This window comes from Neodiprion pinetum, chromosome 3 (genome assembly GCF_021155775.2).
Source record: "Neodiprion pinetum isolate iyNeoPine1 chromosome 3, iyNeoPine1.2, whole genome shotgun sequence".
NCBI classification, from domain to species: Eukaryota; Metazoa; Arthropoda; class Insecta; order Hymenoptera; family Diprionidae; genus Neodiprion; species Neodiprion pinetum.
In genome coordinates, this window is record NC_060234.1 from 37299324 (window position 1) to 37319031 (window position 19708).

Sequence of the window (19708 nt, forward strand, 5' to 3'; positions counted from 1 at the left end):
GTAGTTTCTGGATAAGAGTCAAATGTGCTTTAACTTGTCAACGATTCGCCGATGGGGAAAGATATGATACAGTAGATACCGCAGGCGGAACCGCAACGCTGGTCGCGGCTTGTTGACGTAGCAAAGAATAATGGAATGCAAATAGATTTGTAATAACGCGTCATTCGAGGTTAATAAGACGTCTTGGGTACCGCGAAACGACCCCAAATCTTCGGGGGGAATTAATTACTCAAATAAGACGAGCAGCTTTGTTACACGCGGTTCGCACAACGGCAGTCCATGCCGCACATCGACGTGCTCGGAATCCCGAGGGATTCACCATCCGGTTCGAGGAACGTGTAATTTAGGTACGAGGGTACCGATGTCTTTATATATAGCATATATTTTCGCTGGTCAAATCTCACGTGGATTACAATTAGTGGATTGGATAATCGACGCGTGATACGAATGAAAAGTCGCAGGTATGTAAATGAAATCTGATTTATTTTGCAAAGAAAATAAAATATTTACTTCAATTCCGAGCGTGATGTATAAATAGATTTATTTTTCGTGCTTGGTGGGTTGAAATCTTAAATATTCATTAATTTTTCTTTCCGAGAAACAACATTTTAATACTGAATAATTCATTGCAAGTTTGTCGCATAAAGGAGTCAAGCTTTCAGATTTATCAAAAAAGTCTCTCGGCTCGGTGGCAGAATTGGCTGAGATGATGAAACCGTTTCGTTCCACGTGACTGGGGATTATACGAACTTTATATGAACCCTCGAAAGGGAGGTTTAAAATACATTACTTTCGAGAATTCATTTTTCAATAATCGCAAATGATCCGTGAAACTCTGAATCCAGACTGACAGACAGAGACTTGAAACGAAACGAAATAACGGTCAATCATTTGTTTATATAATTATACCTCAGGCATAGGGTCGTTGAAAGTTAAGTTTTATTCGGTAAAAATTTTGAAGAAAATGTCTTAGTTTTCGAGCCGAACTTGAACTGCACTTGAATTATTGAATGCCATCCTCGAGATGTAATATATGGCGAATCGGAAGTGATACGTCTCGAGAGTTGGATTCTTTTCTTTGTTTCCGCTCTGCTTTTTCTTGCGCTTCGTGATATATAAGAATAACGTAAAGCAACTTGGATGTTTTATTTTTAAACATGGTGGCAGGTACATAGTATACGTATGTATGCACATGCGCGTATAAAATAACGTTCGTTCTTGAATAAGTCAAACGATTTATGGATACGGTTGAATTTTTAATAATACCTTTCTCTTCCATTTCATCTTGGAAAATGAAAAATAGGAAAACGTACCAAGAGAACGGAAGAGAAACAGAATCTTTGTTTCATGTGATGGGGAGAAACGGCTATTTTCTTCGTGAAAATACATCCCCTTGTTAATTTACCGTATTCTCTCTCTCTCTCTCTCTCTCTCTCTCTCTCTCTCGGGGGGGATACAGTCCCTCTAATAAAATGTAAAACAACAAGAGTCGGACAACGTTGCAAAATTTTTGGAAACAACAACTCGCTTATTAATTATGATAACAATTGAAGAGGAGAATTAAAAAGGCTAAGAGTACAATTTTTTCTCTCAGCAATGTTCGGCCATGCGTTTCGATAGAAATTACATCTCGAAATCATAGCAACTGATTGATCAAAAGTAAGAGAAAAAGGGTCGATACAAACGTTATGAACGAACGTTTGCGACCTCATTTCCTTCCTAGCGTCCTTCACGGATATAATAATCCTGCTGACCACGCAGCGGAGTTTGTCTAGATTCGAGCTGATATAACATTTGACCGAGGGATTTCTCTCGCTAAACGAAAGACGTAACGTCTTCTTCGGTTTGTTGCATTCGGCTGATTGATTCAGGGTGCCTGCGTCGGTTATCCGGACCACCTACCATCAATCAGTTCCATTCTACTTCGCGGTGTAAACGAGAGTTGAGTTGTGCTTCGAATCTCTTCCTATATTCGCAAAGCTGTAAATATTCACCCGCATGTATCTATGTATGAGATAATGTACATAATACATGTATATATGTATCTCTACGGACGTGCGAGAGAGATGAGAGGTTATCAAATTAGCCGAGCTTTTATGCACCCTTTAAATGTGAACGAGATTTATCGACATCGCAACAGCTACTATTTGCGAAAAATGAAATTCTACTTCTCTTATCTCTTCTTTCGAATGAAGAAAGAAGCAAAATTGAATCAGTCAAATGAAATAAATCACGAGAATTACCGGTGGATAATAAACTCCTACTCGATTCAGCGCCAATTTCCCTGTGGATGACGACGTCGCGGCGATGGAAAAAGATCGACGGTCGTTTAGCATTCTCGATAACATTTGTCATCTCACCCCTCAATCAAGTTCCGGAGTTTTTGCCGATCAAACAGAAGGTATGAGGAATTTTTAATCGCATGTCTATGAACAAAAAATATCCCCACGGAGCTGCCGGAGTTCCTGATCATGGATTGGCATATCTTTTCTCTCTTTCTCCGAACGCTCTTCCTCTTCTTCTTCACTTTAAAAGGGCTTTAATTTTCCCGCCGCTTCGACCGTATAATTCATACCCGTATCAATCGCTGCTGTGTGCAAAACGGAATAGCCAGCTGGAACCGCTTTCTCCGAGTCGGTAATATTTAGGCGAGAAACGCGTCGTAGATAGGAGAAAAAAAATTCAAGAAGGCCGGCTACTCCGTCTTAGTCAAACGTAATGTAACTACGAAATTTATCCTTTATAACCACGGACACGTGCTCAAAGGATCGCTCCAGGCTCCGAAATCCTTCGGGAAGGTAGGCGGATTATGGTTCTTTCCTCAAGCTGCTTTTTTCTTTAATTTTATTTTTCCCTCCTCCCTTGCAATACCCAACCGATCTATTTTCACTTAGCGAACGACACTGACGTAGGTCTAATATCGCCTCGCCTTGGAAGGCGTGAAGAACTTTCGGGGGGATACGTGTTCAATCTTCTTTTTGAACCACCTTAAGCCAAATAAATGTGCACATTGCATCAGCTTTCAATGAATTGCATCGCAGCTTCGTACCTAAATAAAAATACATGTCCATTTTATCTCGATTTATGCATGTATAGATACATAAAAGTCTACATTTTTTCTTTCACCGTTAGAATCGGTTTTCTTAACTTCCGAAAAGTCGCTGGTTCGAGAGATTTTCTGATCATAAAATTACGTAGAATCTGGCTAAGCTAAAGTCAAGTGAAATTGAAACAACGAACAATTGCCGATGAGGCTGGAAACCTCGATCAGCACGCAACACGTACACATATTTATGAGTTTCGAAAATTGCGTTGTCCGTAAGGTAATAAAGGCCCTGAATATTCAAATTTTCAGCATAATAACGAGGATAGTCAAGCCGGTGAGATTTTAAATCAAAAGCTACGACAATGAATAAAGAATACATAGTGTCGACGAAGAGGATCAGAGAGTAAAAAGAGGGAGGGCGGAGGGAAGGGGGGGAAGGTAATTCTTTACTTGACACGAAGCCTGTGAAAATTAAGCGGGGAATTAAACAAGCACACCGGGTACTATCCCCAAGACGCAAAACTGAGATGTAAATTGGTCCCATTAAAATATTGTTAACATGGGAAATTTGAATAGGGTAGGCTGGCTAAGTTCGAGTTACGATTCTACGTTGCCTGCAGGTTTACATCTACAATGTAAATGCGAGCCAATTACAGACCGCAGGTATCCACTCCGAGAGATTAGGAACTTCAAATTTACTCAAAACGGTGCTCGTACTTAGTTCTCCTGTGTTTTATGGCCACCTTACGCGCTCGAGTCGGATCGCGATAGTTTCAGCCTCCGAAATGAACGACAGAGAGTGATCGGCTCGAGTCACGTCGTCCCTTCATTCGGCCGTTGTTTCGATTGAATTTACACGTGCCCAGAGAAGCTCATATTCCTTGTGAACCAAGCTATTTTTATCATGATACTTCCACACAACGTTCTCGAATTTATTTCTCGAGAGGATTTTTCAAGAGTGCAACAAACAGTCGGTGATATTAGCAGATATTCAAGTTTCCTGAAACTCATTCTCAGTCATTGATCGTCGGGAATTCGTGACAGCCGAGTAGAAATGACTTTACTGTCGCGAAGTTCGAAATTGACAAGTTAGTCGGACTCGAATTATTACAGTTTTCGGAGAGACTGACAACCGAAAGCATTTCGCTGAAACTTTGTGATTTGCTCATATTGCTGTTAGGCTGTTAGACGATCGCATCAGGTCGCGATGATCAATAAACTGCAGATTGAGAATTAACAAGCCTTTGTATCCGCACGTAATAACTATTTGTCACACTGTCAAGTTACGGCCAAGATAAATTATGGGTTCACTTCCTGCTCGCAAAGAGAAGCGTAATAAAAGTTATAAACTGTTACACGAATGTTATCATCATTCCTCCCGTAATTGTCAGAAATTTTCGCGCGTTTTTCACAACCAATTCAAGTAGATGGAAGAATGTTTTACAGCCAAGTCATTTTTTCCAACTCGTAGGGAAATTATTCTTAATGAGAAACAAACCGTGTTCAACAGTTGACAAATTCGAGCAGACAGTTTCGCGTGCGCAGCTCTTTGCGAATTGTAAGGCATACCCACTTCAATTTAGCCACCCCTGAATGAACGAGCCCCACGGTCAGGATAAAATTTCGTTATTCAATCGACACGAGAACGAGTGAAAAAATATGCGCAGACACTCTCAGAGTGCCGTTTGTTTTACGAAAAAACGCATATAATTTCACGCGGAAAATGTAGCGTTGATCTGAATTCGAGTAAAACACCAAAGACACAGAGATAAATGAATTGTCCTTTTTGCACTCACCATCAGAAGTTTGACTTTGTTAACCAAAGGGGATGTCGTGAAAAATTTGTTGACAGCTGTCAATATTTTCCCTTCCAATGTGTCGGCGTGTGGTTCGCATCCGGTTTCAACTCTGTCCCCGATTCTTGCCGCGCCTTCGGCCCGGAAGTTCTATTTCACTTGTTGTTTACCGCTCAGATCCGTGAACAGAACGAGACGCTACGCGGTCATCGGATCCGCGCGTTTTTTCAAATATACTTTTGAAACCTCGATTATTTGGAGCGATATTTCCCACCGCAGAGTGCGAGTTCGTATTTTTTTTCTCTTGTCGAACAAAGCTTATACCGAAACTTTTCAAGTACAGTTGCAACTGAATATTACTAGCGGCGTAGTTCCTGGGACAAATTCTTCGATCGAGTCTTGAGTTTACTCTGAAAAGGGTTGAATTTTTCGTGCAGAATAACAAACGAGGGGCTCAGTTTTTGTACCTATGGATTTGAAACGACGATCGTTCGTCATCAAATTCAAGTATTCGCGTATCTGAGAACAGTTTTTACATCGTGGCAAGGTGACCGGTCAACAAGGAGAGAAACACGAGCAGTTGGCCCGAGTAAAATCGTTCGAAAATTCGGCAAAGTCTGCAAATCGCGTTGATTACCTTTAGTTTTAGGAGCAGGGTCTGCGGCGTCCCGAGGTGCCGACCGTTTTGTTCTAAATTGTTAAATTGGATAAAAACTTTAAGCTCGGGCAGGCGAATGCCGCGTACCGTAATTTGTCGCGTACCGGTTTTTGTTCGAAACAACTTATAGAACTCAGCCGAGAGCTTGCGTAGGCCCAGAAATAATTACCGCCGCATCTTGATTGACAGATTTGCTCTGTTACATGGTTCGCTTTTCCGGGCGATACGATGCCCTAATTATTAACCCAGGGTTTGCTAATTTAATAAACAGTTCCGAGTTCACCGAGAGTCGAGATTGAAAAGTGAGCTTAACACGTGATGGAAAATTCATGGCAAGAGTAACTTTAGTTTCAAGTAGCTACGTGTAGTACTTTATCTCACCCGAGCCACGAACGTGCGGTTCAACGTCTACTTTCAGCCTTTTACTTCCAAGTTTGAAACACTCTCAGCCCCCTCTTTGTAAATTCATCAATGATTGATAGGAGTTAGCGAGCATGATACACCAAGTCATAAAATCACGCCGCTTCTAAATAAAAAATCGAGCCCTTACTTGGTTATCAAAGATTTTTGAGAGCTGGTTAGCAATTTGAAATTACGATCGGCCAATGATACAAGCTGCTTTAGGGTTTCGTTCTCTCTGAACTGACGTCACCCCGCCACTTGGGGAAATGAAAATTCCGTCGATTTTTTCTCGGTGATCGATAAAGAGGAGAAAGGGTGAAAATTCATCGATCTTATACCAAATATCTGGTAAAATGAATGGTCTATCAAAACAGAACGGGATCTAGGCTGATCGTGAGACGAGCGAAAATACTTTTTTGCCAATCTGTAAATCGTGTCACTGTACAATTAAGAATTCGGTGGGTCTTCCAACGAGTTTCTTGGAGCTACGGGCGCACCGCGTCAGGATCCTGGCTCCAGAGTAACGCGACGTCGCGGTCTTAGAGGCGACTGGATGCTGCGAGTCGCGGCTCCACAGTCATCCCGAAACCAGTCCGAGTTCACCAGACGCTGCGGCGTCGCGACGCACGGGGTTTGCTCTGCTTTTGCGCCGGCCAGCCGCCACTAGTTGAGCCTCTGCCGTGGTGTAGTCGAGGTCTCGTCGCCTCTCTTTACTTCTCATTCGCATCTTTATGGCTTGTATAAAAACTACCCGACTGCAGCCCTTGGTGCTGCAGGACTCTGGCTCCTCTGCCTCGAATCGCTGCATTCCGAATTTGAATGGCTCCGAATGCGTCAAATTCCTCAAGTAAAGAAACCAATATTTTACGTTAAGCATTGATGTTTTGAATGGTCCGAAAATCGATGCTCAAAGTTCCGAAAGGATAAAATGCCGAAAGGGCGTAACACAAGTCTAAGTTCCGAAAATGCGAAAATGAGAAGGTTTAATTATCTGAAACATCGAAATTCCGAATGATCGAAGATTTTTAGTTCTGTGAATTTCTGGCTTGCTGAAACTTCACCACTTTGATCTTTCTTTGTTTTTTCTTTCCCTGTCCGAAACTTTACTTTCCAGAGTTTGGTTTCATTTCTTCAAGTTTCGCCATCAAATAATTCAGAATTAGGTACTTTCAGAACTTTGACTCCACCCCGTTGCAGTCTCACAATCAGTATCCTTTTCATCTTTCAGTGAAAGACGATTGCATACCTTATTTTCATTATTATTTGGCACTTTTAGTTTTAAACTCTTTGAATCTCGCGTCAGTGATGCAGTTTTTTTTCCCATACTTCTTGTACAGTAGACTTTTTCTTCGTTATTATTTCGAACTCGGAAACTATTGTTTTTGTCAAGCTGCATGGAAACAAACTTTACAATTTTCTTATCTGTCTGCGTTTTATAATACCAACCAGACTCGACCCAGTTCTGCGATGTTCAAATTTCGAAGAGCTCAAAATTTTACAATCGAAACCGCAAATAAGTAGCCTCAAAGTTTCGAGAGCCGAGAAATTAACCATGCATTAGACAAAATGTATGCTCTGAAACGTCGATGACTGATTACAAGAATAACTTTCCTTTGATGCATCCGATGAAACTTTGATAGCATGATTGTTAATAATGACGCAACATGAAAGTTAAACTACCTCAGAGAAGCGTGAATCAAGCTTTCAATTAATGTTGCACAACAAACGCAACGGAACGTGGGTTCAATTTTCTGTTTTGCGAGCAGCTTCCGAATAAGTCTTGTGCAGGACCCCGGATATCACATCGGTGATCTCATATCCTGATGCCGTTGCAATATCTTTAATATTTTCTGGAAAAATACGCCACTGGTATAATATAATACGTGATGGAAAGTAAACCTGTACCTGCAGGGATGTAAGGTCGGTGAAACTCGTTACACGTCGGAAACTATATACACGTATGTAGGACACTCGAGTGATCAGAAATAAAATTTAGATAAAGTAGAAATTCGTCGCAATAATATTGCAAAGCGAAGCGGAGTGTTTATAAAATTCCTCAACTACAGGCGAACCTTGCTTCTGTTTCTCGTTTTCACATCCTGAAATTTTTTTCCCTATTTTACCTCGCTAACATCCACATTCGGCCTTTCAAACTACATACAGCAGAATGACGAACGATGTTGACTCGATTGTCACTGCAATGATGACGACTCAATGTCGAGATGCAGCGTCCAATTTGGCAAAGTGATTTATTACCCTTGACGAACGGTAATCTCGCATCCCAGCATATTTTTGTGATTTTATTATTTATTTATTTTTTTCTGTCGTTTACAAGACCAAAATAACTCACCGAGAATGAAAAGTGGCTGACGCGCGTTTCTCGGCACTTTTTTTACTTTCGGTCTCTTCCGTTTCCCCGATTCCCGGTACACTTAATTAGTCTACGGATCTATTACGGAAAAGCCGAGTATCAGTTTCGCGCGTGGCAATAATTCGGTCTTTGTTGCATCGACGAAGCTGAAGCCGCTCCCGTGACATTATTGCTGCACCTATATAGTAGACTCGATGCAATTACGCCCATTCAGTGACTAATTTGAGAAACACGACTCATTCAATCGGTCAAAATCGGTACAGCTAGTGCAGAATTCTGTGTACAGGTAACTCCTGTATGGACTGATAGCAGCTAAACTACGGTACGGTGACCGAGTTATTTATTTTTCTATTTTCTCGTCGACCGAATTTGTTTCGTTTCGTTTAATTTTTTTTTTTTCATATCTTTTTCTTTTACTGCCCTGGACTAATGACGCATTCACCTGGCCAAGGTATGCACGTAAAAATTCCAATACTTTTATGATTCCGAGCCCGATTTGCCGGAGTCTATAATAAATTTTATATTCAATGAGGAATACTCGCATGTATACGTTGCTTTTTTATTCGATACATTCCTCGGGTTCAGATTTTTAGCCAAAGTATAGGAGCTATGTATGTATACGCTTTCAATATAGCCTTGTCACGAAACGTATGACTTTCATGGCAGTCTGATTATTACGGGTATGGTGTACGGACACGATGGCGCGGAAGCTTTTCGCTTTCCGAAACGAATCAGGATCAGAGCTCCAAACCAAAAATGTCTTATCTCGTCTCACCGACCGACGACTCAAAATGGAAAGAGATGTATGGCAGTCGCGTAACAGCGTTTACGCGCGTTTAAATACGAAAATAGAACGTGTGTTCGGTTAATGAAAGAAAAAAGTTAAAGCTTGTCATTACGAAATAGTCAATAGTCAGTAGTCGTGCAAAGATGTGACTTGCAGTGTAAACTTTTCGCTGTGGACTAGATACGCGTAATCGTTTTTCAAGAACTTGAGCCGTGGTAGAGGGCGGGAAATGTGGAAGTTAGTTTTGCGAAAATTAATCCTGTCAGATAACTATTTTACCGTATAACTATTCCCTAGAAACCGATGTACCTGCCAGATTTTACGCGAAGAGTTTTTAGTGATTGGATTGAAACTGCATTTTTAGTCAACTCCCTGCGGGATTTCCTTTGACCTAATTTTCTCAATTTCTTGTGTGAAGATCGCAGGGGAAGAACGTGTAGAGCATGAGCGTGGGGAAGACTGCGAAATCCTTGAAATGCAAATTTGCGTTATCCGATGAACCAGTTTCGAGGTAAGTTTGTTCGAATCGAAGGAGACGCGGTGGTTCTGCAATTGCGGACCAGGATGATGTATCTTGACAAGAAAACGTCCGAGAGAAGAGCGGAACAACTCGGTAGTTCTACTCGAGTCGATCATCACGAGTTACACAGCAAGACGTTTGAGTTGTTTCGCCGTGCAATGCGGGTGAAAATTCCGAATCGTAAAAACCATAACGAGTGAGGAAGAGAAGAAAAAGAAAAACAAACGAGGTAACTGGGATGAAACTGACCACCGACAAGAAAAGAAAATAAAAAGAAATGTTAAAACAAGCGATACCTACTTCCACATCGGGTACACTTGAAAGCTCGAATGCCCCCCTCCCCGTCCCCCGGCTCTTTCTCCACCGTCGGACCATAAAAAAGCGCACGTTCGCCGCCCCCGTGAAAGAGCTTTTATTTCCGGAACTCTATATCTTTGGTAACTCAGGGCGAAGTGGTGCTGGCGTGGCGGTTGATTGGATACGGAGATACTCGTTCGTACGTCCGTTCTATCCGCATTGATACGCTGCCTGGCTAGACTCTGCACCAACCGAGATTTCAAAGTACTCTTACGGCTGCAATATCAACGCGTACGACGCGCAAACTTGCAGCCGGGAAACTTGGCTCGGGTAACTCAAACCTGGCAGGGTACAGTTTGCCGGGAAAACGGTGAGGCGCTACGTACATGTTATTGTCCTGGTTACACATCCGCCACGCCATGTTAGTCCTGTTACTCTTTCGAGCTTCCGTGCTTTCGATTATGGCCTCGGAGTTTATCACCCAGAAAATAGGAAAGCGAGCGTACCTACCATGAATCACTGGGACTCTGCGGTACGCGTGACCAGGTGTTACATGTAACGCTGGGAGCGTCGCCGGGTAATCGAGGTTAAACCACCCTTTCATACGCCGTATCTACCCTTCCTCGTTGAGTTACACTGAGATTACGTCGAGTGCATATTTTCGATCGGAAACTTACCCGCCACCTCGCTCTTTGTCTATCCACGGGAATCTCCGTTTATTCTCTTGCAAAAATATCCCGCACCGTGGGATTATCGTTTGCTGGCTACAGACTTTTATCGAGATCTAACGGTCTGCCGAGTTTTTCAGATCTTAAGGATTTTTGTTTTCTTTTTTCGCGCGTAGTTGAAAAGAGCGATGTAATGAATTTCGACCGATTTTGCAGAGTGAGCTTTGAATTCGTGGTTTAATCATCGCGTTCTCTTCTTGTGGGAAAAAAAATTTCCACGTTTCGAAATCAATTATTCGTCGTGCGGTATAGTGCTGGAACATCGTCTTTGAAAACAATTTCTTCTCTTCTCTGCAGTTTTATCAGCAAGTTTTGATATCGTTTCGACGTTTTTATCTGATAATGAGAGATCAGAAATTCGTTACGAAGACCTTAGTGAAAGTCAATAAACTTGTAAGTGAATTTTAGTCTTTCAATGGAAAACAGGTTGAATATATAGTGTGACTATTGTATCGAAGAAAACAACTCAAATTCGATGAAAAAATTGAATTTTTTTTAAACTTAGACTCTGATATTACAAAAATTTGACAGGCGTTAAGATTTTAGTGCAGGAGTACTAATCTGGTACACGAGTACAAGAGTGAATGTTACAGATGCAGAAAAGTAAAAATTCTTAACTTGGCTTGTAACGAGTTAGACTGAATTGTATAACTGTAACAAATTTCGATACAATCTGAGGTAATTGTCATACCATTTACAGTGCGGTTTGTTTCGCTGCCAAGAATTCTTTTTAATTTGTAGGTACTTCTCAGTTCCGTAGCTTTAAGGCGAGAAGTTAGAATTTCATTACGGAAACGGAACCCGATTTTCCGCAGATTACTACGATGATAAAATTGGAGAATAAAAAGCTGTATAGTATAATATAAAAAGCTCCGTAATATTTTCATCTATGAAAATTCGTCTAGAAACAAGGCGAGCGGTTGGAAAAGTTTTGGGGAATGCTATTTGTCGAACCAGGTCACATCACCGACGGCGATTCGGACTTTGATAAGCCGTGTTTCAGGCTCAACAAATCCAGGATTATAACTGAGCTACGCACAGCTGGTCTGCCGGCATAATCTGCGCTGTTATATACCTGGAATCTTAATTGATATCGTGGATTTATGCGACGAATTCTTATTTTCAAAAAATCGCAACGGGCGTTCGGCATTCCGAGATACGCAATGCGAACAAACGAACGTTCTTATCATTTCTCGAATTTAATTTGCCCTCCGTCGTAAACCTCAGCGGGAACTCGAATATAAACTTAAATACACAAATGACGAATCCTGCAGTTCGGCCCAACAAAGGACGAAGGAAAAGCTTCCGCTCGAGTTGATTGCCACTTTGGTGACGCGGTCTTGTCGGAGGTTTTTGACCAGAACAATGCTTCGACGGCATCTCTCTTTCTCTCCTCTTAGCTCTCCCTCTCTCTGTTTATTCTTATCTTTAGTCGTAACCGTGGCATTCGGCGAGTCCCAATGTTTCCAGCTATATTTCAAACGGACAGACTTACGTTGCGTGCTGAAAATTGCTGGCGAAAGAACCCCAGAAGAAATCGGGCCAAAGTAACAATCACAGTGGAGAAGTTTTGTCGGAAGAAAATGTCGCAGTTGAATTAAACTGTTTTTCATATATTGTTATTCTTATTATTATCATTATTCTTACAGACATATTTTAGTATGTAAGCTTACGTCCCGTTAAGATGAGAGGGATAGTTTGAACCGTCTAAAATAATGTCTATTATCTTAGGATTTTTTTTTCAAAGAAAATGAAAATACTTAAAGCAGTTTGAGTTTGAGGACTTTATTATTTATAGTTTCAAAAACATTTTCTAATTTTTTCGGGTTAAATTAATTACAAAACGGCGCCATGGCGCATATAAGTAGCGAACAACTTCGAACTCGAGGCTCTTTGCGGTGGCGTATCTCCTGACGTCACTGTTCAGCTTGTAACAGATAGAAAAATTTGTACAAAAAAATTTTAGGATTGAAATTCAAAAATCTAGCCACGAGTTCGAATCGATAAGCAAGTCTTATAGATTGTGTCAAAATTTTGAAAACGTGGTCGTTAGCTACTCATATGCGCCATGCCGCGATTTTGCTATTAAGTTCAATGAAAAATTCTAAAATGTCCTTGAAACTATAAATCATAAAGCCCTGACACTGAAATCGCTAAGTGGTTATATGATTTTAGACGGTCCAAGCTGTCCCCCCGCCCCCCTCATACAGTAAATCTTTAAAACATCTTGTATTTGCTTGAACTTTTCTTGAAAATGAATTTGGAGATGGAGTTCATAAGGAACCGTTGCGTCTGTTTGAAAACCAGAGGAAGAAAAGTAGAGTCCGTGAGAAGGGTATAAAATGTAATCAATACACCTGGACGCTAACTTTGATTAAGAGGATTTTTCACAGTGAAAATGGATTGCTACAATTAAACGGTTCCCTTTATTCCGGAGAGAACATTCAATCTTTCATGCATCAAAATTTTTTTTGCCCCTTGATGAGCTGGAAATACACATATATCAATGAATATCAATTTCCGGATAAATACTTCAGTTGTGAATCGATCTGAAGCGTCGGTGTAGACGCAGGGAAATGAAAATCAATGAATTTCTTTTATCGTCTCCGACACTAACGAACGGCCCAATTCCACGTCTGTTAATTTTCACCCAGCTGTCGTTCACAGCTTTGCAAATAAATTGGAAAGCATTTTTATTGCCACAGTGACACGCGGTTATTAGTAACCTATATTGACGCAGAGCGCCATAGATTCACAGACGGATAACCCTGATCATGTCATACCTTCCGCATAAAACCCTTAACCTGTTTCTCGGTCAAGATTCTCGTCGATGAATTCTATCGGCAGTAATGGAACGGACTTTGTGCGTTCCTTTTTTTGCACAGTGTAATTTTTTTCAGGGTGCGATGATCAAACCGGCAGGTGAAGGTGTAACGCATGTCTTATAGGTGCTGCCTAGGTGTAATGAAGAAGGTTTATTTGTTTTCGAGGTGCAAGCATGGAATCGTGCTCAAGCTGAGGTGACAAGCCTTACCTTTCAGCGTGTCAACCTAACTCCAAGTAGGCTGTCATAATCCCGAAGTACGTTTCGAGAATAAATTATCGCGTAAATTATGTTTCGTTTCAAGTACGGTGATCCAGCCAAACTGGGCTGCTTTCCATTAAACGTTCTAATATTGTACCGTGGAAGTTTAGGATTTTTGAACTTAGACGACAGCAAGACACAAGGCAGAATTAAGCCAGGTATGATTTTCAGAAAACCAAACTGCACCGCACGGAAACTGTACCCGAATAACACAAGCGTGAAACACATTACTCGAGGTGTTTTGCCAGCTTTTTTACCATCTTGCAAAGTGTAATGTAACCACACGTATAATATAACAAGAAACTTGCAGACTCTTGCGCCTGAATGTGAAAAGGTAATTTCATTCTTCGCGACTTATGTAAAATGAGATAAAATGTTAATGACAAGAGGTAACTCGGAGTCTCGTACCGTTATAACCCATTTGTTAAAGGATATATTATACTGGCATTTTTCAACGGAGACAAAGGAAACTTTTTTAGTATTATCAGGCGTTACGTGACGGGCACAACAGTTTTTTAATTGCTCATTACCGCGGGTACCGTTGCACCTGACAATTATTAGTCAATTGTAGGCAAATGCGTTCCAGTTGGTGTGGAATTCTCAGGAACATTTGGCACCGAATTCCGCAAACGATGTCCGCAACAACCAGCTGCTGTCGCAAATATGCTGTTAGCTAATTCGTGCCAATTGACAATCGTGGCATTTCTAGATGCTCGTAAAGACCGATTGAAACACCTCGCAGCATTTAGAACTCCGGTTTGTAGATCAGTGTAGATACATATCCAGCTACGGTATGTATTACATCCAAAGTTGTACGGTTACACAGAATTCTATGGGGGAAGTGCAATTTGTCTGGTAACCGAACTCGACGTCTGTCTCCGCGGATATCAGATGAAGTGAGGAGGGTTGACGAACAGCCTATTTTTCTTTTCTGTTTTTTCTCGCGTATCTCTTGGGGACGAATCGTTATCCGAATGGTCAATTCCATACGCCAGAGTTGCGACCCAACTGCAGTATATACAGGATGAGGAAATTTAAACACTGATGGAATTGGGCATTTTGTTTGCTGTACGGCGATTTCAGAAAATATCACGTATATAACCGCAATCGTTGCTTTCTGGAAAGTGTCACGAAATCCAATGAGCAGTTTTCTTTCAGAAACTAATATCCCAAGGTCTGCAACAAATCGCGTACAGTATTCTACGTAAGTTTTTCTTTACTCCGAGTAAAGAGAAAATTTTCCCGAAAGGAGGTCGGCAACTTCTCGTATATAATACGTGGATTCGTGCAACCCAAAGGATTTGCCAAGTGCCCGTGTTTCGACGCAGTATACAAAGTATACATGTATATAATTGAAAAACACAAACAGAGATTACGTCGTGGACGGAGAAATTAAGTTTTCAAATATTCTCTTTTGATGTTAATGTACCTTTCAAATCCGTCCCGAGTCGAGACTCGCCGGGTCTTATGACTCGTGCCAGGTTTTTATTTGGCTTTCTTTTTGGATTTCTATTTTTGATCGTTTTCTCCCTCTCTTTTCCTCCCTTCATCCCCGTCGCTTTGCCTCGCCTTTTCGTCTGCACGCGTCACTGCTCCCTTGCAAGCTCGGTTGGAAATTGGTTCGCGGAGCCTAGAAACGATTTCCGTAAAAACGTAATTACAGTTTCCGAACGAACAGCGACGACTTTACCCAACGACGCTTATGCCTCGGCCTATACTCCACGTAATACGCGGTGCACGTCCTTCCCCTGTACACATATTACACAACCTGTGATAACCGACAGGCTGTGTTCAATTCCAATCAAGCGACTCGACTCGCGGCAGTAATACGTCGGCAGTCTGCAGCAGTGCCTATCTCGGTGTATCATCTGATTCCCAAAAGCTTGTTAACGAACGAGTGAGTCGACTGATCGATGGGCATTCATTTCTCCCGGTGAAATTGCGTCCAACGATTGGTGTAGAAGATGAATCGCATAAGTTGCGCCGAATTAAACGGGACGGCTTTCTCGATTTTCATATTTTAAGATTCATCGTTCTTTCTTTGTGCAAATTTTTGTAGCGTCGGTAGAAGCATTGAATATCAACTATAGCAATTGCAGAGGATGATGATTATTTCAATTTCTACGATTTTCCACAATAAATAACGCTCATGCACGAAGTTTTGAAAATAGATTTACAAAATATTACATATTCTATTCGATTTGTAAATAATGCACGATTCAAACTAATAACTGATGTGATACCTACTTACCTGGCAATCGTAGATCGTGAAATATCGGTTTGGATCTAAAAGTCGGCCAAGTCTTACGAGAGACTTCGTCCAGGTGTAGAGTCAATTTCAGAGTGGGATTTTATTAAAATTGCCTGCTAGTCGTACAATAAAAACCCAGAGTCATATCGCTATTTCCGTTTTCTGTTTCTGGTTTATTTTACAAGCAAGGATAGATTTATCCAAAGATTAAAATTCAAATGTCATGACGTATGAAAAACAATTAATGCTCTTTCGAAAACGTGTCGAAACCTCCTTCGAGATATGTTTATCCAAACTTTTCTCGCATAAAATGAAAAAATTAATTTATGCCTACGAAATTTGACAATTTATAGTTAGTTTCGTCAGATCCTTACTGTCAGATCTCGATAATCTGTGGTCAAATTTCAAACAGGCCGTAAATATGTTAAAATTTTTTTCCTGTTTTATCGACAGATCTGCCTACCGCAGTTACTAGATAGATAGCTTCATTTTTGCGGTGACGGGAAACGCCCACAAATGGTAAGAGAATTTTCGACCTCAATTGACAACCACAATTTCTATATTACCTTGCCATGATAAAAAAGGTATCTACCGTAAGTGTACTAAAGTAAACCTGTGATACCGACGACAAGATTGAATTAATTGTGTAAAGGCAATTCAAAATGTGCTTCATCTGTCGAAATTTGTAATGACTGTGAAAGTGTTAACAGTTAAAATACTTCTGTTATTAAAATCTTTGTCGGGGATGAAGATCATACGATAATATCAATTCCGGGTAGGAAAATGAATTAAAAATTGATGTTTAGTAATCAAAAAATATATATTTGAGATAGGAATTGTCTCTTCTCGTCGGAATTGTGTCTAACAAATTGTCTTCGTTCTGATATACAGGTAACATGCAGTATTGGTAGACCTAACATTATACATATATTCAACGATTGACGATATCATCAATGTCAACTTGGGATTTATATCTTATACTAATCGGGTGTAGAATTCTCATAAGAGTTTCGGAGGACTTCTTACGGGCGTATTATTCTATGGATACCTCAAGCTCCATCGAATGTCTCGTTAAAAGAGCAGATACTTGGGAATCCTACGCGATCGGTATAAACAGCTGTTTCTTGACGATGATTAATCACATGGTGGCAAATCCGCTTGATTCATATTACAATAAAGCGAACACAATATGTCAGAAAAAGATAAAGACGTACAAATGACACAGCGAGACGTAAGTAAATATCATCATGGGTGTTAGAAATAAAATTAGAAAGAACTTTATTTACAAGAGTCGAATTTGAACAACCGTTTGACGTCATACAACTGACGTCATTAATCTCAATGCGAATTATCGCGGAATTGTAATGCAACGGTGCATACTTTGTAACTGACTTGAAATCAGTCTTAAAAAAAAGTTATAAATTAGTTTTCATTCCCGCTTCGTATTTCTTTGTACATACAACAAATGAGAGAACAAAAATAAATTCGGGGTATCTCTGTTTTCAATTTGAAATCGACTTCGTCGCCGAGCACGACATCGCCTCAACACGGATCGTAATCTAACATCGTTCGTATTAAGAACGTAAACAGTTATTTCTTTGCTCAGGTGCAGAAACTGCAGCTTATGAAAATATTCAAGCAATTCGTCGACCACCGCGATGCGCGTACACAGAGGTACCTAATGCTTGTATCATTTTGACTCAGACGCGTACAGCGCAGCGGCCAATATTTGTTGCATTTGTATTCTGACGTCGAGCTTCTTGACGTCGGGGACTTGTTTCATCATCGGCAAAAGCGAGAGGAGAAACATCCGGTCGTAATCCTCGTCCTGGATCATCGGCTGACTGTGGGAAGACAAAATGTCGTGGATATCGTTGTCGAACGAGTTCAACGACGTTTCGCAAATCTGCGTCGAGTATCGACCCCGCATTTTCGGCTGGCCCATGCTCATCGACACGTTGTTGTATTCCCTCGAGGTGCTCGGTTGCACGGCCGGAAAATCATATTCCTCGATCACGGGGTTGTCCATTTCGCTATCGCTGTCCGGGTGATGGGGCGAAGCCTTTTTGACCAGATTTCTGAAAATTCGAACTAGTCAACCATTTTGTAAAAAAATCGCAACTCCTAATTCCTCTCAACGACGAGAACCGCCAAGTCGGCACGGAATTAAAATACCTTTTGTTCTCGACGGTCGGCAGAAGAAAGTACAACTGGTCGAAGTAAATATATTTCTTTCTTTTTCGTGCGGCCGGACCAGCTTTTTGCGAGCGTTGCATCTTCAGCTCCTTCATGAAGTAATCCCTGATGTTCCTCCATTTCCCGCGTAAATTCTTCTCTGAAACACAAATACAGCCCCTGTTTCATCAGCCACCGCATCGTAAAGACCAGTAGCAAGAAAATTATTGAAATATTGGTATAAATTAAAGTCGCAGCTTCGAAGCTCGCAGTCTTTCTCGGCCAAACGGCTTAATTATCGGCTCGAGGGGTTCGCTGCGCATGCGCAGACCGCAGCCGTGCCCATCTGCGAGGATGCGTACACAAGAACGAGAACAATTTTCAACGGTAAGCCGTCGGTGGTCGGTGGGTGATTTTACCCGCAAAGCGGGCACGGAGTCCGTCTTATAAGCGTCGATGGCGAGGCGCGAATGGAGGATTGGTAAACGGGGAGGGCGTGGAGCAAAGCGCCTCGATTTCTATCGATTCACGGCCATTCGGCCACGGCGAAGGCAGGCTGCGTCTTTCTCCGGACGCAGGCTGCGGTCGCGGGGTTTTACAGGCTTGATAAAACGATCGCGTGATTGTTAAATTTCGATTCTTCGTCCGCATTATACTCGTGACATCTCTATAGATAAGTCGTTTTCGGAACAAGGGGTACATATCGGAGGGAATCTCGGAATATTCCTCCGCTCGTAACGACCAGCTATGCCGGAAACGCACGTGGTTGATTCGAGACGGTATTATCCGTACGACGATAATCAGAGTGGCCGGCCGGGCAGCGTGATCGATGAAGGAACGAACGGTGCGGTGCGAGGAGGATATACTGCATACTTATACCCTACCTTCAGTGTTTCTCTCCTCGTTCGTCAAGCCGTCCCAATTGGGCACCATCACCTGGCACATTTCGTCCCAAGCGTCCATCTTAGCATTCCTGTCGTTATACTCGTCGCAGTTGACGTCGTAAATAGCCGGCCGCTTCTGTATCTCAATGATAAACTTTTCAGTGTCGAACATTGTCTCTCCGTCCCTCTCGTCTGTATTTTGTTTACGCCTTGCACCCTTCCCCTCTCTCTCTCGCTCTCTCCCTCTCTCTGCAATTACGCTCGCGGCTGGCGGGATTCACGCGGCGAGAAAAACACCCGAGACGACTGCACCTGCACCGGCATTCGTCCCCTGATCGGCAGCTTGAACGGGGTCTGCGGCTCTCCGCGCACCGATGCGGACTGCGGACGGCGGACAAACCGCCTCGCCTTGACTCGGCCGCCCGCGGCGCGTGTTCAGCGTTGCGAGTCGTGACGCGGCGGAACCTACGCAGCGGCGTTGCCACATCTACAACCCGTCAGCCCCGCCGCCCGGCCGCTTCCGCCCCGACGCCTTCATTCCGCGGAAGACGCGCGCCGTCCTCGCGCCGATTATGTCGGCTGACTCGCCTTTTCACCTGCGCTATTCGCCCGGCTGCGTGAGGAGAAAAAGGGAAAGAATCGTGCGCCTCGCGTCCGTCGGCCACGTCGGAGCTGCAGTGCCTGGCGGATTTCCTTCTACGCATTGCT

General features: G+C 42.1%; 2 protein-coding genes across 4 annotated transcripts in view; both read right to left on the minus strand.

The window, feature by feature from the left end:
- The window catches only part of LOC124214505 (calmodulin), a 79844-nt gene extending 65797 nt beyond the window's left edge, over window positions 1-14047 (minus strand). The window contains exons 1-2 of one of the 3 annotated variants that reach the window (XM_046616823.2): window positions 6348-6454; window positions 4843-5252 (exon numbers count right to left, since the gene is read on the minus strand). In XM_046616823.2, coding sequence (XP_046472779.1) covers window positions 4843-4845 — 3 coding nt within the window. In that variant the 5' untranslated portion in view covers window positions 4846-5252; window positions 6348-6454. Of the gene's footprint in view, window positions 1-4842; window positions 5272-6347; window positions 6455-13639 lie in introns of those variants that run through there. The other 2 variants (XM_046616825.2, XM_046616824.2) reach the window with 2 other exon arrangements.
- Window positions 14048-16761: 2714 nt separating this feature from the next.
- Window positions 16762-19396, minus strand: LOC124214674 (uncharacterized). The gene is made up of 3 exons (XM_046617211.2): window positions 19001-19396; window positions 18117-18276; window positions 16762-18019 (listed from the first exon to the last, which is right to left on the minus strand). Exons 1-3 carry the CDS (start codon window positions 19170-19172, stop codon window positions 17632-17634), a joined length of 720 nt encoding a protein of 239 aa, XP_046473167.1. The 5' UTR covers window positions 19173-19396; the 3' UTR covers window positions 16762-17631.
- Between the last annotated feature and the right edge of the window lie 312 nt (window positions 19397-19708).

Bases quoted from the DNA above. Each gene is read 5' to 3' on its own strand.
- LOC124214674 (XM_046617211.2), bottom strand. From the start codon at position 19,172: ATGTTCGACACTGAAAAGTTTATCATTGAGATACAGAAGCGGCCGGCT. The intron at 18,277-19,000 runs GTAGGGTATAAG...TTTGTGTTTCAG, and splicing joins CGAGGAGAGAAACACTGAAG to AGAAGAATTTACGCGGGAAA. The intron at 18,020-18,116 runs GTATTTTAATTC...TCGAATTTTCAG, and splicing joins CCGACCGTCGAGAACAAAAG to AAATCTGGTCAAAAAGGCTT.